This window comes from Pelodiscus sinensis, chromosome 10, assembly GCF_049634645.1.
Source record: "Pelodiscus sinensis isolate JC-2024 chromosome 10, ASM4963464v1, whole genome shotgun sequence".
NCBI classification, from domain to species: Eukaryota; Metazoa; Chordata; order Testudines; family Trionychidae; genus Pelodiscus; species Pelodiscus sinensis.
Genome location: NC_134720.1, coordinates 3,747,463 through 3,761,585, shown reverse-complemented (window position 1 = coordinate 3,761,585; position 14,123 = coordinate 3,747,463). Strand labels below are relative to the sequence as shown.

The 14,123-nt window shown below is 44.8% G+C and overlaps 1 protein-coding gene across 2 annotated transcripts in view; it reads right to left on the bottom strand.

Moving 5' to 3' along the window:
• Positions 1–14,123, bottom strand: part of EHHADH (enoyl-CoA hydratase and 3-hydroxyacyl CoA dehydrogenase) — a 36,449-nt gene that overhangs the window by 2,456 nt on the left and 19,870 nt on the right. For both annotated transcript variants that reach the window (XM_075937357.1, XM_075937358.1), the window contains one exon: positions 8,179–8,520. In XM_075937357.1, the coding sequence (XP_075793472.1) occupies positions 8,179–8,520 (342 nt within the window). The remainder of the gene's footprint in view (positions 1–8,178; positions 8,521–14,123) is intronic.

Sequence of the window (14,123 nt, the reverse complement as noted above, 5' to 3'; positions counted from 1 at the left end):
CTGCCTGAGGCTGCCAGCTCCCAGCCAGCACAGGGCTGGAAGGATGAGCCCCACACGGGGCCCGGTGGTGCTGGAGTAGCACTCTGCCTGCAGCAGGAGGGGGACTGCTCCCAGGATACTAGTTAACCATTACCATATAAGCATCATTTGTTAAAGGCCACTGGTTACCCGATGATATCCCTATTGTCAGGGCTTGACAAGCGGTGGCGAGCCCCGCTCTCCAGCAGCGCGGTTTGGCACGCTGTGCATGCACTGATCGCACTGCGGCGCCGTGCCGGCTTAAAATCTACTCACCCCAGTCGAGTAGATTGACTAATTAGTCGAGCCCTGCCTATTGTGAACCATTGATAACTACACTCCGGGAATAGTTATCCAATCATTTATGACCCCACCTTATAGTAACTCCCTCTAGGTTGTATTTACCTCGTTTATTAATAAGAGGGTTATGTGAGACTGTATCGAATGCCTTACTAAAGTCTAGATATTCCATATCTGTCGCTTCCTGCTTAGCCCCAAGGTTCAAGGCCTTATCCTATCAAAGAAAGCTAACAGGCTGGTTTGACATTTTGACATGATTTGTTCTTTACTTTTTGTACTTTACTATTATTTATCACCTTATTATCTTTCAGAAGTTTGCAAATGTATTCTTTAATGTTTGCTCCATTATCCTTCCTGGTACTGTAGTTAAGGTGACTGGTCTGTAATTCCCTGGGTTTTCTTTATTTTTCTTTTTACAGATGAGCACTATGTTTGTCCTTTTCCTGTCTTCTGGAATCAATCCCATACTCCATGACTTTTCAAAGATAATAGCTAATAGCTCAGATATCTCCCCAGTCAGCTCCTTGAGTTTAAAAAGCTTTGTCATGATTTAAAACCTATTACATCAAGTCTAAGGTTACCCACAATCTACTGAGTCAACTGAAAGTGGTGTTAAAATAGTAAAAACATGATAAACAAAAGTTTAAAAGGTGGAGAGGAGATGAGGAAGAGTAACTAGAAGGGAGGAGGAGAACCACACAAGGACCGAATCTTGGATGCTAAGAATGAACAACATTTCGGGAAGAGCATGCGGGACTGTGTGGAAGGTCAAGGAGAAGGATGGGGCACTGGTTCTGAGCTCTGGCTAGGAAGAAGTCATTCCAGATTTTGGTGAGAGCAATTTTGGTGCAGTGCAAGAGGTGGAAGCTGAACAGGAGAGGGCCTAGGGTACAACTCGCTGACAGCGACTGTGAACAGCACGTGAGCCTAGAGATGAAAAAGAGATGAAGGGAAATAGGAGAATACCCAAACAGTGCCACAATTTAGTCAGTTGTCTTTAAAACCACACCCTGGACCCCACTTGCCTTTCCAAGTGCTGCCCCTTGGACCTTTTTTCTTCTCCCTCTGTATCTGATCTCATCCACAAACATACATTCAGCTATGCAGATAATTGGCAGATCTACCTCTCTATGCCTGCCCAAACTAAAATCTTGGTCTGTCTTGCTGATATCTCCACATGGATGTCTAGTCAACAGCTCAAACCCAGCATGGCTCCACAACCCTCTCTCTCAATTACTATGGCAATACCACCCTCCTGCCTGTCTGGCTGTCATCTTAGGCACACGCTTTTCTCCAGATCCTCCCACCCAGGAGATATCTAAATCCTGCAGACCTTATCTACATGTCATTGTTAATGTATGGCTTTTCCTAGCCAGCCTCACTGCTAGAACTTGGGTCCAGGCTCTCCTCTTACACACTGATTACTGCAACATCCTTTTTCCCTGTTCTTGACAAGTGCCATCTTGGCCTGCTTCCATCCATTCAGAACACCACTGGAAAGATAACTTCCCCAGCCCACTTTTTGACCATGTCACCTCTCTTTTTGCATCCCTTCGGACTCCTCTAGCACATCAGGCATACACTGCATGTGTATAGCCTATCCCCACCCTACCACTATCTTATTCACTATTTAGACATTGAGTCTTGCTTCCAACTGCTCCGTGATGCCAACCTCAACTGTTCATTTGTCAAATCTTCAAACAAATACCTTTGTTCTTTCTCCCACACTGCCCCTTATGAATGGGAAGAGCTCCCCGTACAACTAACTCAATATCCTCCTTCAAGAGCTTCCTTAAAAATCTTCTTTGCTGTAACAAAACACTTGATGATACTTGGGCTGCTGGTCCACTGCCTATCACTCACTGTTTCATTGTATTCCACTATCTGTGTCCATGTGATGTCTCTTCTACTTAGATTGTTAAGTTCCTTGGAGCAGGGGCAGGCTTGTTCTGGGTTTGTGCTAGGGATGTTAAAAAGCAGCTAGTTAGGGAACTGCAGCCATCAAAAAACTTAGCAGTTACACACTGCAGGCTCTGTAGTATAAAGCTTATGCTGCAGAGCCCACAGCGCAGGATGGCAGCCAGCTCCCCAGGAGCCAGTGTATGCCGGAAGCCGTCTTTTAAGCCGGCTCTCAGCATTTACCAGCTCCTGCCTCCCACCCTGCTCCCAGCTCCTTTATCAGAGGCAGCAGCACATGGTGGCAGCCAGCTCCCTGGGAGGAAGGCTGGGAGCCAGCATGTAACTGTTACAGTAACCGATAAGTTCATGCTTATTTAAACAGACTATTAGATCCCTTGTTTATGCAATGTCTAGCACAATGACTGGGGCTCCTGCATGCTACAATCATACAAGTACATAAAAAATAGTCTGAGAACCACCTAAAAAGTCAAATACTAGTGGAGTTTAAAAGGTTTTTCCTGTGCCAAGCACTTGTAAAGCAAAGGGGCACTCTGAATACGAGCACTGTTAACAGCCAGAATAAAGCCACAACTACACAAGGTCTGCAATAATTCTATAAAAATGATTTTTTAAATCCAGAATCCAGCTGACCAGGTTTTCAAATGAAAGTCAATCAGCCAAACAAAGAAACACAAAGCAGGGGGATTAAAAAATTAATCTAAAGCTGCTTTATAAAGAATGGCTGAAATTATGTCATCAGTAAAACAAGCTCAAGTCTCCGTAACACAGGTCAAACAAGGTGGAGTATTTTTTCCACTAGCAGCCTGTCATCACTGTAGCTCTGACCATGTATTATAACAAGTATGCTCTACCAAAACATTTCCTAGCCTTGACAACAAGAACTAAGATCTTGAAAATGTGTTTTCAAAGACAAGCATTTTACTTCTGGTGAAAACATCAGCAGAATGCTTAATGATTTCTGTCTTGGGCCCAGTGATGGAAAAATAAGATGTGATGTCATAATCAAAATGAATATACTACTAACACTTCTGGATTTGAATAACGATATTAACTGGTTAACACACTATAAAGTCAATTCTCCATGCCTTTGACATTCGCATTTAATATCAATAACTATGAACGGGACAAATCCAGCCTACTTACTTAGTGTCATTAAAAAGGGTCCTACAATGGACAGGTAACTCTTTTTGCTGTTATATATATCTTGGATTCTGTATTTCCACTCCAACTCATCTGATGAGATGAGCTTTTACCCAGGAAAGCGTATGATCCTATACCTTTGTTAGTCTGGTGCCACGAGACTACTCGTTGCTTTTAAAGTTACACACTATCAGGGCTACCTCCTGAGACTTCATTTATGTAACCAACAAAGGTAAAGTAATTTTAAAAGATTATAGGTGTCCTTCTGTCCATTCTCATTTACTGAATGTAGACAAAGTACAGATGTTAACACTAAAAACATGTTGCCAGACTGCTGCACTTCTTCCTTCTGCTAGGTCTTTAGTCAACAGCTGGGCATTTGAAGGTAGATTTGGCACCAGGAGCACCAAGAGCCAGGAAAAGAATAAATTCTTTAGTTGCCTATAAGCCAAAGCTAGGAGTTTGGAAAATGAAAGACAAATTTGAGTTGTTCATTTATTAGCATCAATTTGATGTGGTTAGCATTACTGAAATCTGGGCAGATCCGCATGATCAGAATGTTAAAATCAATTATTTTAACTGGTTTAGGAAAGGTCTGCTGGGAAAAAAGGGAGACAGAGAGGCATTCGGTCACACATGGCATTGCCTGTTCCCAAGCCTCATAGGGAGTCAATGCTTTTGAATGCTTCTTAGGGTACTGATCTATGGATAAAGTACAAGAGGGGCACTAGCAGGGGTCAGCTACAGACACCAAATCACACATGAGAACAGGGTGACCAAATCGCAAGAACAATGGCCTACCAATGGCCCATCTAGCCCCATGACCTTTCTTCTGAGAGTGGCCAGTGCCAGATGCTTCAGAGGGAATGAACAGAACAGGGCAATTAGAGTGAAAATCCTTGAGTGCTAATCTGTAATGTGCAGGGGGAAGAACCTGGTTGTAATGCTGATCTAACCAACACATGTTGGAGGTTTCCTGCTGTCAATACTAAAAATGTCATTGGCATTCGGACTGTGAAGCTGGTTAACTGGTAAGCGGCACCCTTAACAGGTGAGGCTTATCAGTTAAGGTTAACCAGCGGGGCTGCTGTGGATACGGGCTGTGCCAGCACAGCCCCTGACTGCAGCAGGCCTGAGCACCCTGCACTATAAAACTGACAAATCAGATTTAGAACAGAAGGAGGGTCAGGGGGAGGGCTAGTAGCTATGAGATTATGATACTAGGGGTGATAATTGGGGAAGCTATCTTTGTAATGGGTAAGGTAATTGGCATCTTTGTTAAGGCCCATTGGTAAAGTGTCAGATTTAAGCATGAATGACAGTTCTGAGGTTTCCCTTTGTAGTCTGGTGTTAAACTCTCTTTGAAGTACGATACATGTAGTAAGGTCATTAAGACTATGCCCAGGTTAGTTGAAATGAAAAGAAACTGGTTTATCCTTGTGAAGATGTCTGATGTCTGATTTAGAACAATGTTTCCTTAGATCCTGTCCCCTTTTACCCTCCTTTACTTACGCTACATCAATAACATCTTTATGATCTGGACCCATGGCCAAGAAACACTGGATGCATTCCTCATAGATACTAGCCCTCCCCGACCCCCCCTTCTGTTCTAAATCTGATTTGTCAGTTTTATAATGTGTTCACTTTTTTTCATTGTATTCCTTTAGTATATATGGTCAGGCCAATTCTCTTCCAGAATTTGATCTAAGGAAGTGGGTCTGGCCCAAGAAAGCTGATCACCTAATAAACCATCTTGTTAGTCTTTAAAGTGCTACATAGTCCTGTCTTTTGTTTCAGCAAGATAAGACTAACACGGCTACATCTCTATTACTATTTGTCATCTGTGATTTTGAGGATGACTCTTTTAGAGTGGAGTTGGTGGGTGGGAGTACATGAGCGTCTCATGCCATGGATGAGGAATGCAGCCCCTAGGGATGCAGTTCTGATTTCTGTGCTGGAGCAGAAGTGGTGTTTGTAGTTTTGTGATGTAGCAAACAGATTTATGGCTGGGAACAGGTACTGCCACTGTGAAGCTGCATTTCCATTCATGTGCAAAGTGCCTGCTGAAAGTGTCAGCAGCCACATTCTGGCAGCCAGGGAGGTAGGTGGCTGAGATGTCTATGTAACATTGCCCTGCCCCCCCCCCATTCTATAGTTTGATGGCCTCTATGCATAGACAGTGTGAGCATGCTCTCACTTGTCTGATGATGTAAAAAGCGCATGCAGTGTTGTTCATCAAGACACAAACTGTCCTGTGTCTTACGAGAGGGAGGAAGTGAAGACATGCATATCTGACTGTCCTGAGTTCTAGGAGGTTGTTGTGTAGACAGGTCTCCGTTGAGGACTGTCTGCTTTGTGCAATGTAGTGGTCTAGGTGTGCTCCCGCCCTCTTCCCCCCCGCCATGAGGGAGGCATCTTTCATGTCATCGCCAGGGAGGGCTGGTAAAAAGGGACATCTACAGACGTTTTCCCTTTTTGTCCACCAGTGCAGGGAGTTTAGCACATTGATGGGCAGAGTTATTACCATATGGAGGTTACGCATGGCTGGTTTGTATATTGAGCTAAGCCATCCTGTAGACACTGCAAGTTCATGGTGCCACAAGGATGCTTGCCGCCAGGTGGCCTAGCAGTTGTAGACAAACTCTGGCTTCTACTGTTGGGTAGATGGAAATTGTCAACATAAGGCGTTTGATGGCGAGGAATCTGGCAGTTGGGAGGGAGACTCTGGCAACGGTTAAGTCAGGAGAGCGCCAATGAATTGTATTTGTTGAGTTGGAATGAGAGTGGGCTTTTGGGTAGTGTGTTGGAGCCCTAGCATGTGGAAGAGAGAAATAATAATTCATGGGACCAATTGGGCCTCTTCATAAGACAAAAATCATAGCTGTAACAATAACATTCACTATCACATAATCAAGACAATATATCCCAGAGGTGTTAATCCTCATTCAATAAGGTTTAACTTAACTCTGTGAAGTTGATTTTAATTCCCAAAGGTTTGCTCAGGATAGTCAGTCTGTCACAGTAGAAATTAACTCAGGACACGTCTATACAGCAGGGCTTAACTCAAAATAAGCTATGCAAATTGAGCTACATCAATTGCGTAGCTTATTTCAAAATAGCATTTTGAGTTTTGGTGCTGTCTACACAGCACTTATTTTGAAATAGAGCACTCTTCCTCCAACTTCCCTTACTCCTCATAACATGAGGGTTACAGGGGTCAGAGTAAGAAGTCCTCCAGCTTGACAGTATTTTGACATTATCTTGAAATAACTGCCAGGTGTGTAGACGCGGACTATGTTATTTCAAAATAGCGTTGCTGTGTAGACATAGCCCCAGAGAAGTCCAATGGCCTATGTTACGCCAGAGGTCAGACTAAATGGATGGCAGTGGCCCCTTGTGTCGTTAAAAATCTATGAACCCCTGGATTTTCACAGAAGGGTGAGGTTTTACAAATGTCTCATTTATCTACATGGGCTTGATCCCACAACAGCAGGGAATCCCCAGTCTAAGCTCTGCTTCCTGTCACCTATTCCTTCTTACAAAAATGCGATAGCATCGAGTCACAAGCTAGATTCAACTGTTCTCCATGCACTCTCACCAGCGAAGGACCTCATGACAACTGAATATGTTGGTAAATTAATGTTTGGCAGGTTTAAGTACTTAAAGTCTGAAGACTCAAGTAGTAAATGACCATTCAGTATATGGCATTAATTAGCTCAGCGAAAGAATGGAGGAAAACAGACACGTCAAGAAACCCCATTTGTGGCTGCTTCTGGCAGAGATGAGCTTGAAGAGGGCTCAGAGTGTACTGCAGGAAATGAAAAAAATCTGTTTATGCTAACCAGCTGGGGGAAAGCCATGGCAACCTGACTAGGTCGCTCTGAAATTAAAATGGACATTTTCCTAGTGTTCTATACTCATCTTTCCAGTTTACCCAGAGTATAGCAATCAACATACAGAGCAGGAAGGGTTGTTGGTGTTTTTTATCTGTGCACGCATCAAAGGGTTTTATCTGAATAGCACTTATAAAAATTTAATGAAAGCATTATCTTCCAGGGGTGCAACATAGCAAGGGTGGATCATGATGAGATGAAAGCTTCTTAAAATGCAGCTGTCAACAAAACATTTTTGTATTAATATACCCCTGATCACACTCACTCGCTACACACAGGCACAGATGACAAAACTAGATTAGAAGGAGACGAATTTCATACTGATCTCTGTTTATAATACAGAATTAACTAAGCTCTCAGGACAACACTATTTTAAAATGAAATCACCTATTTACAAACTGAGAATGAAGCTGTAACAGGGTAGCTGGACATAGGAGCGCACAGAAATACCTGACACTATGGGATTAAGCCATTTAACCTCACTGGCAGAGGTTTACATTATTATAAGCAGTTTGGTATTTTCTAGGAAAGTCCTATCTTGTGTGTTCTGTTGTAACTTGGGAGACTGGAATAACTCTAACAGTGCATATCCCTGGTGGGTCCATGCAGAGGCACGGACGATCTGCCGCTAAAGATAAGGTCTTAGTGCAATGAGGCCTTTGGAGGGAGTGGGGAGTATTTTAAGGGGGAAGTTAGGCAACTTCCGGACTTCAAACCAGCTCCCAGAGCCCCCTGATAGGAAGTCATTCCAGACTTTCTGGTTTCCTAGGCTGCTGTGGTCCCACAAGGTGCCCTGCACTTATTCCAGCATTTATGTTCCCACCACTCTTGTTCAGCCACACCTCTCCTGTTCATTCAGACTGGCATTTGCCAAAGGTGGCAAGAATACTGGCTCTCACCAGCTTACCTATCACAGCCACCTTCCGGATGGGCTGAGCTGAGGCAGTTTTCCAGGAAGCTCCAGATGGTGTTGTCCACTTCTGTACTGCTCTCTGTGCAAAGAATGCATACTGCATTGCTTTGGCTTGGCCCGAGGTCACCAGGTAGTGTAAAAACTCTCTCTCCTTCCAAATCCCCTCTGTGAAGGGCAGCTGAACAGAGGCCTTGACGGCTTGGACACACAACTCCGGAGACAGAAACCCCCGGGCCTGTTTTTTCACCTTCTCAAGAGCCTCACGGAAAATGGTGTCCATGTTGGGCAGACTTTGAACTTGCTTCAGACTGAGTCTGCGAGGATTTAATGGCTGACCTGGGTGGGAGAGTAGAGAAATACAGTTACAGAATTGCCAAGCCCACTCGTCTCCTAGTAGGCTACAGAGTTTTGCCCTTTTCTACATGGGAAGTTAATGCACTCTGGACTGGTTGATACTTCGTGAGTGAAGTTTTCTCATGACACCGGAGAGTGGTTTGTATCTGGCACTATCACTCCTCTTCCATTTCCTGACCCATCTCACAATTGTGATTCTCCAGATGCACACTCCTCGGACATTCCAGCCAGGCAAAATCCCCAGCAAGCACTTCTGCTCAAGTTCTGTTCCTCACCTACTCGGGAGCATAAGCCACCAAGCATTTTGTATTCTCTGGGCAAGTGAAAAACCCTTCACATGCCACTTTGCTGACTCCAGTTCCCAGTACTGCATTCACAAAAGGAAAAACTATGTAGCACTTTAAAGACTAACAAGATGGTTGAATAGGTGATGAGTATTAGAGGGGTAGCCATGTTAGTCTGAATCTGCAAAAGCGGCAAGGAGTCCTGTGGCACCTTATAGACTAACAACACTTCTGTTAGTCTATAAGGTGCCACAGGGCTCCTTGCTGCTAATAGGTGATGAGCTTTCGTGGGCCAGACCCACTTCCTCAGATCATATTCTGGAAGAGAACTGGCATGACCATATATACCAAAGGCATATATACACTATATTGGCATATATATACACCATATATGCCAATTCTCTTCCAGAATATGATCTAAGGAAGTGGGTCTGGCCCACGAAAGCTCATCACCTATTCAACCATCTTGTTAGTCCTTCAAGTGCTACATAGTTTTTCCTTTTGTTTTAGCAAGATCAGACTAATACGACTACCTCTCTATTACTATTCTACAGTGCTGCATTAATAATTAATTTACAATGTACTTTGTTTCTTCGGACAACTGAGCGAAGCTTCCAGATCGCAGGCCCTGGTTCTCGTGGGGGACTTTAATCACCCTAACATCTGTTGGGAAACCAATACAGCAGTACACAGGCAATCCAGGAAGTTTTTGGAGAATGTTGGGGATAACTTCTTGACACAAATGCTGAATGATCCGACCAGGGGCCGTGAGCAGCTTGACCTTCTGCTCACAAACAGGGAGGAACTAATAGGAGAAGTGGAGGTGGGTGACAACCTGGGAAGGAGTGATCATGAGATGGTAGATGTCAGGATCCTGACCAAAGGAAGAAAAAAAGTAGTAAAATACACACCTTGGACTTCAAAAAAGCAGATTTTGACTCCCTCAGAGATCTGATGGGCAGAATCCCCTGGGATGCTAACATGAAGGGGAAAGGAGTCCAGGACAGCTGGCAGTATTTTAAAGAAGCCTTATTGAAGGCACAGAAAGAAACCATCCCGACGCGTAGCAAGAGAGGCAAGCATGGTAGGAGACTGGATTGGCTCACAGGGAAAATCCTTGGTGAACTTAAGCACAAAACGGAAGCTTACAAAAAGTGGAAACTTGGACAAATGACCAGGGAGGAGTTTAAAGGTATAGCTCGAGAATGCCAGGGGGTTATCGGGAAGGCGAAAGCGCAAATGAAATTGCAACTGGCTAAGGATGTGAAGGATAACAAGAAAGGTTTCTACAGGCATGTTAACAAGAAGAAGGTGATCAGAGAGGGTGTGCGGCCCCTAATGGATGAAGGAGGTAACTTAGTGACAGATGATGTAGGGAAAGCTGAAGTACACAATGCTTTCTTTGCCTCTGTATTCACGGACAAGGTTGGCTCCTGGACTTCTGCGCTAAGTGACGCACGATGGGATGAAGATGGACAGCCCGTGGTGGGTAAAGAACAGGTTAGGAACTATTTAGAAAAGCTAAAGGTACACAAATTCATGGATCCGGACTTAGTGCATCCGAGGGTACTGAGGGAGTTGGCAAATGTCATTGAGAAGCCTTTGGCTATTATCTTTGAAAAGTCATGAAGATCGGGAGAAATCCCGGATGATTGGAAAAAGGCAAATGTAGTGCCCATCTTCAAAAAAGGGAAGAAGGACGATCCAGGGAATTATAGGCCGGTCAGTCTTACCTCGGTTCCTGGAAAAATCATGGAAGGGATCCTTAAGGAATCCATTTTGAGACATTTGGATGAGAGGAAAGTGATTAGGAATAGTCAGCATGGATTCACAAAGGACAAGTCGGGCCTGACCAATCTGATTAGCTTCTATGATGAGGTAACTGGCTCGGTGGACATGAGAAAGTCAGTGGATGTGATATACCTTGACTTTAGCAAGGCTTCTGATACGGTCTCCCACAATATTCTTACCAGCAAGTTAAGGGAATGTGGATTGGATAAATGGACAGTAAGATGGATAGAAAGATGGCTAGAAGGCTGGGCCCAGTGGGTTGTGATTAACGGCTCGATGTCAGGATGGCAGTCGGTTTCTAGTGGAGTGCCCCAAGGTTTGGTTCTAGGACCGGTTTTGTTCAATATCTTTATTAATGACCTGGATGAGGGGATTGATTGCACCCTCAGCAAATTTGCGGATGACACTAAGCTGGGGGGAGAGGTAGATACGCTTAAGGGCAGAGATAGGGTCCAGAATGACTTAGACAAATTGGAGGATTGGGCCACAAGAAATCTGATGAGGTTCAACAAGGACAAGTGTAGAGTCCTGCACTTGGGATGGAAGAATCCCAAGCATAGTTACAAGCTGGGGACCAACTAGTTAAGTAGTAGTTCTGCAGAAAGAGACCTGGGGGTTACAGTGGATGAGAAGCTGGATATGAGTCAACAGTGTGCCCTTGTAGCCAAGAAGAGCACTGCCAGCAGATCCAGAGATGTCATTATTCCCCTTTATTTGGCTTTGGTGAGGCCACATCTGGAGTAGTGTGTCCAGTTCTGGGCCCCCCACTACAAAAAGGATGTGGACGCACTGGAGAGGGTCCAGCGGAGGGCAACCAAAATGATTAGGGGGCTGGAGCATATGACTTACGAGGAGAGGCTGAGGGACTTGGGTCTGTTAGGTCTGCAGAAGCGAAGAGTGAGGGGGGATTTGATAGCAGCCTTCAACTTCCTGAAGGGAGGTTCCAAAGAGGATGGAGAGAGGCTGTTCTCAGTAGTGACAGATGGCAGAACAAGGAGCAATGGTCTCAAGTTGTGGTGGGAGAGGTCCAGGTTGGATATTAGGAAAAACTATTTCACTAGGAGGGTGGTGAAGCACTGGAATGGGTTACCTAGGGAAGTAGTGGAGTCTCCATCCCTAGAGGTATTTAAGTCTCCGCTTGACAAAGCCCTGGCTGGGTTGATTTAGTTGGGATTGGTCCTGCCTAGAGCAGGGGGCTGGACTTGATGACCTTCTGAGGTCTCTTCCAGTTCTATGGTTCTAATCAGACACATCCCAGTCAGGGAGCTGGATATGCAGGGTGTTCATGTGAAAGATCTAGGAATGTCATTTGTTCCTATATTATATCTAACTTTGCAGCATGAATTTCCCCAGGCTCCTTTGAGAATATCCAACAGGAATACGCTCTTCACGGGGGGTAATAAATTAATAGGCAAGGACAGTTTGCATCCACCCACCAACAAGGGGCTAATCAAACACCACCACCAATGGATGAGTTACTACAAGACACTGTGGAGTTGCTGTGGAGATGGCACAAAGGGATTTCAATTGACCAAAATAAATTACATTTCAGGTACCAAAACTGCCTTCACCCCTCCAAATACAGGAAGCCGAGAGCCACTCTTCAGGTGTTAATTCCATTTTCACTCACGCAAACTCCCCGTGTTCTCAAAAGTTTGTCTGATTGAGGATTGAGAGAAAATAGAAAAAGAACCTCAGAGTCCATCCCATGAATGCTGCTAAGGATTCACATGGTGCTTTGAATCCTCACAGCACAGTACAGACCATTAGGTAATTAGCCTTTCCAGCACCCAGGCTGCACATCCTCACACTGAACACCACCGTGCAGTTCACACTGAGTTGGTACCATGAGAGGTCTCAGCTCAAAGAGAAGCATTTATAGGCCCACACCAGACAGCGATCCCCGGCCTGGTGTCCTGAGAAGTGTATCAGTGACAAAGGCTGGCTGCGTGGGCTTCCTCCAGGGCTTCTTGGCTCCTGCAGCTACAGCCCAGCCATAGGAGTCTACTTGCTTCAACGACGGCAGATTACTAGAGTCTGCCCACCCAGCCCTTCCTCTCTCTCAGCGCCATCCTGGCTCCGAAAGAGCCTCTGCAGCTGCCTTTCTGGCCTGTCAGCAGGAAGACACAGGAGAAGGAAAAGCAGCAGAGTAGCGCCCATCTCCGAATGGCTGATGAAACATCAGTGGAGCCATAACTGTAGCTGTCTAACAAGCCCATCCCAGCTCCAGTTCTTTCTTCAAGCCAAGAGCGCATTTGAGAGAAATACCAGGCACACGAGTATTAGCTTCTCTCAGACCTAGGAACCACCAGGAACAAAAAGCTTTTTTTAAAGTTCAAATGTGTTTAGAAGTTTTTAAAAGAGAATCCAAAAAGAGAAGGAAAAAGTCTCGCTCGTGTGAGCAGCTCAGCCATTCATCAGAGTTTATCTGGAGAAAGATTTCAGACGATCACTGAGCAGAAGCTGTAGGATTTCATTCTGCTCCACCTTTACTCTGAGTTATTCTCCTTTCCTGAATCTACAATTTTTACCTGCAAATCTCAATCCCAGGCCATATATATCCAGTGATTTTCATCTGCTGCTCAAAACCATACTGCAGGGTTTGTGGGTGGCTCTGATAACTGAATACGGCCCATGATACTGATGGGGCCATACTAAAAGATTTTCTATACAATTCTGGTTGATCTGAGTAGGCCTGTGGAAAGAGATGCTACCATATGCTATGGGAGACATTCAGCATGGCCCTCAGGTAGCAACTTTCAGTTGTAATTTGGGATACAGGACGCCCACGCTTTACGATGGCCCGATTTACGACCCCCCCCTTACGACCTTTTCCGTAAGTGCGGAAGGGGACGAAATCCCCCGACTTGCGTCCTCGGCCCCACATGTATGACGGCGCACAATGCCTGTCATAAATGCGGGCTCAAGTTATGACGCCCCCGACTTGCGACACTATCCCAATAACCGATCGCGTCGCAAGTATGGGACAGCCTGTATTAGATAGATTACCAGGCAAATAAACCTCCTTGGACTGGTGACACAATGTAAGTATTTAACATCCTGATCAAATTATCATGCATAACCCCCACTAAGACTGTCAAATCTTTGGGAGAGGGACCATTTCTTGCTCTGTGTCTGTACAGAACCTAGCACAACAGGGCTTTGTTCAGTCCTTCACTGGCTCTCCTGTTTACTACCACAATAGAAATAATTGAAAACTATCAGCACCAAATTACTAACAGAGAAATAACTCAAACTTGTGAGAGAGAGAGACCAGCCCACTTGGTTAAGAAACAGTGGAAAGGGCACAAGGCCAGCAGTGTCAGCTCCAGCTCCCCAGAGAACCAAAGAACTCAGGCAATGGAAGCTGAGAAAGATACACGTTACCAGGAGCTATATTCCAGGTCATGCAATTAAAAGGCAAGGGTGTAAAATACAACAATAACTATTGTGACATTAAAAGTAAGAGAAATAAACCGGGTAGGCAGGTGCCTAAATTCTTGAAAACTT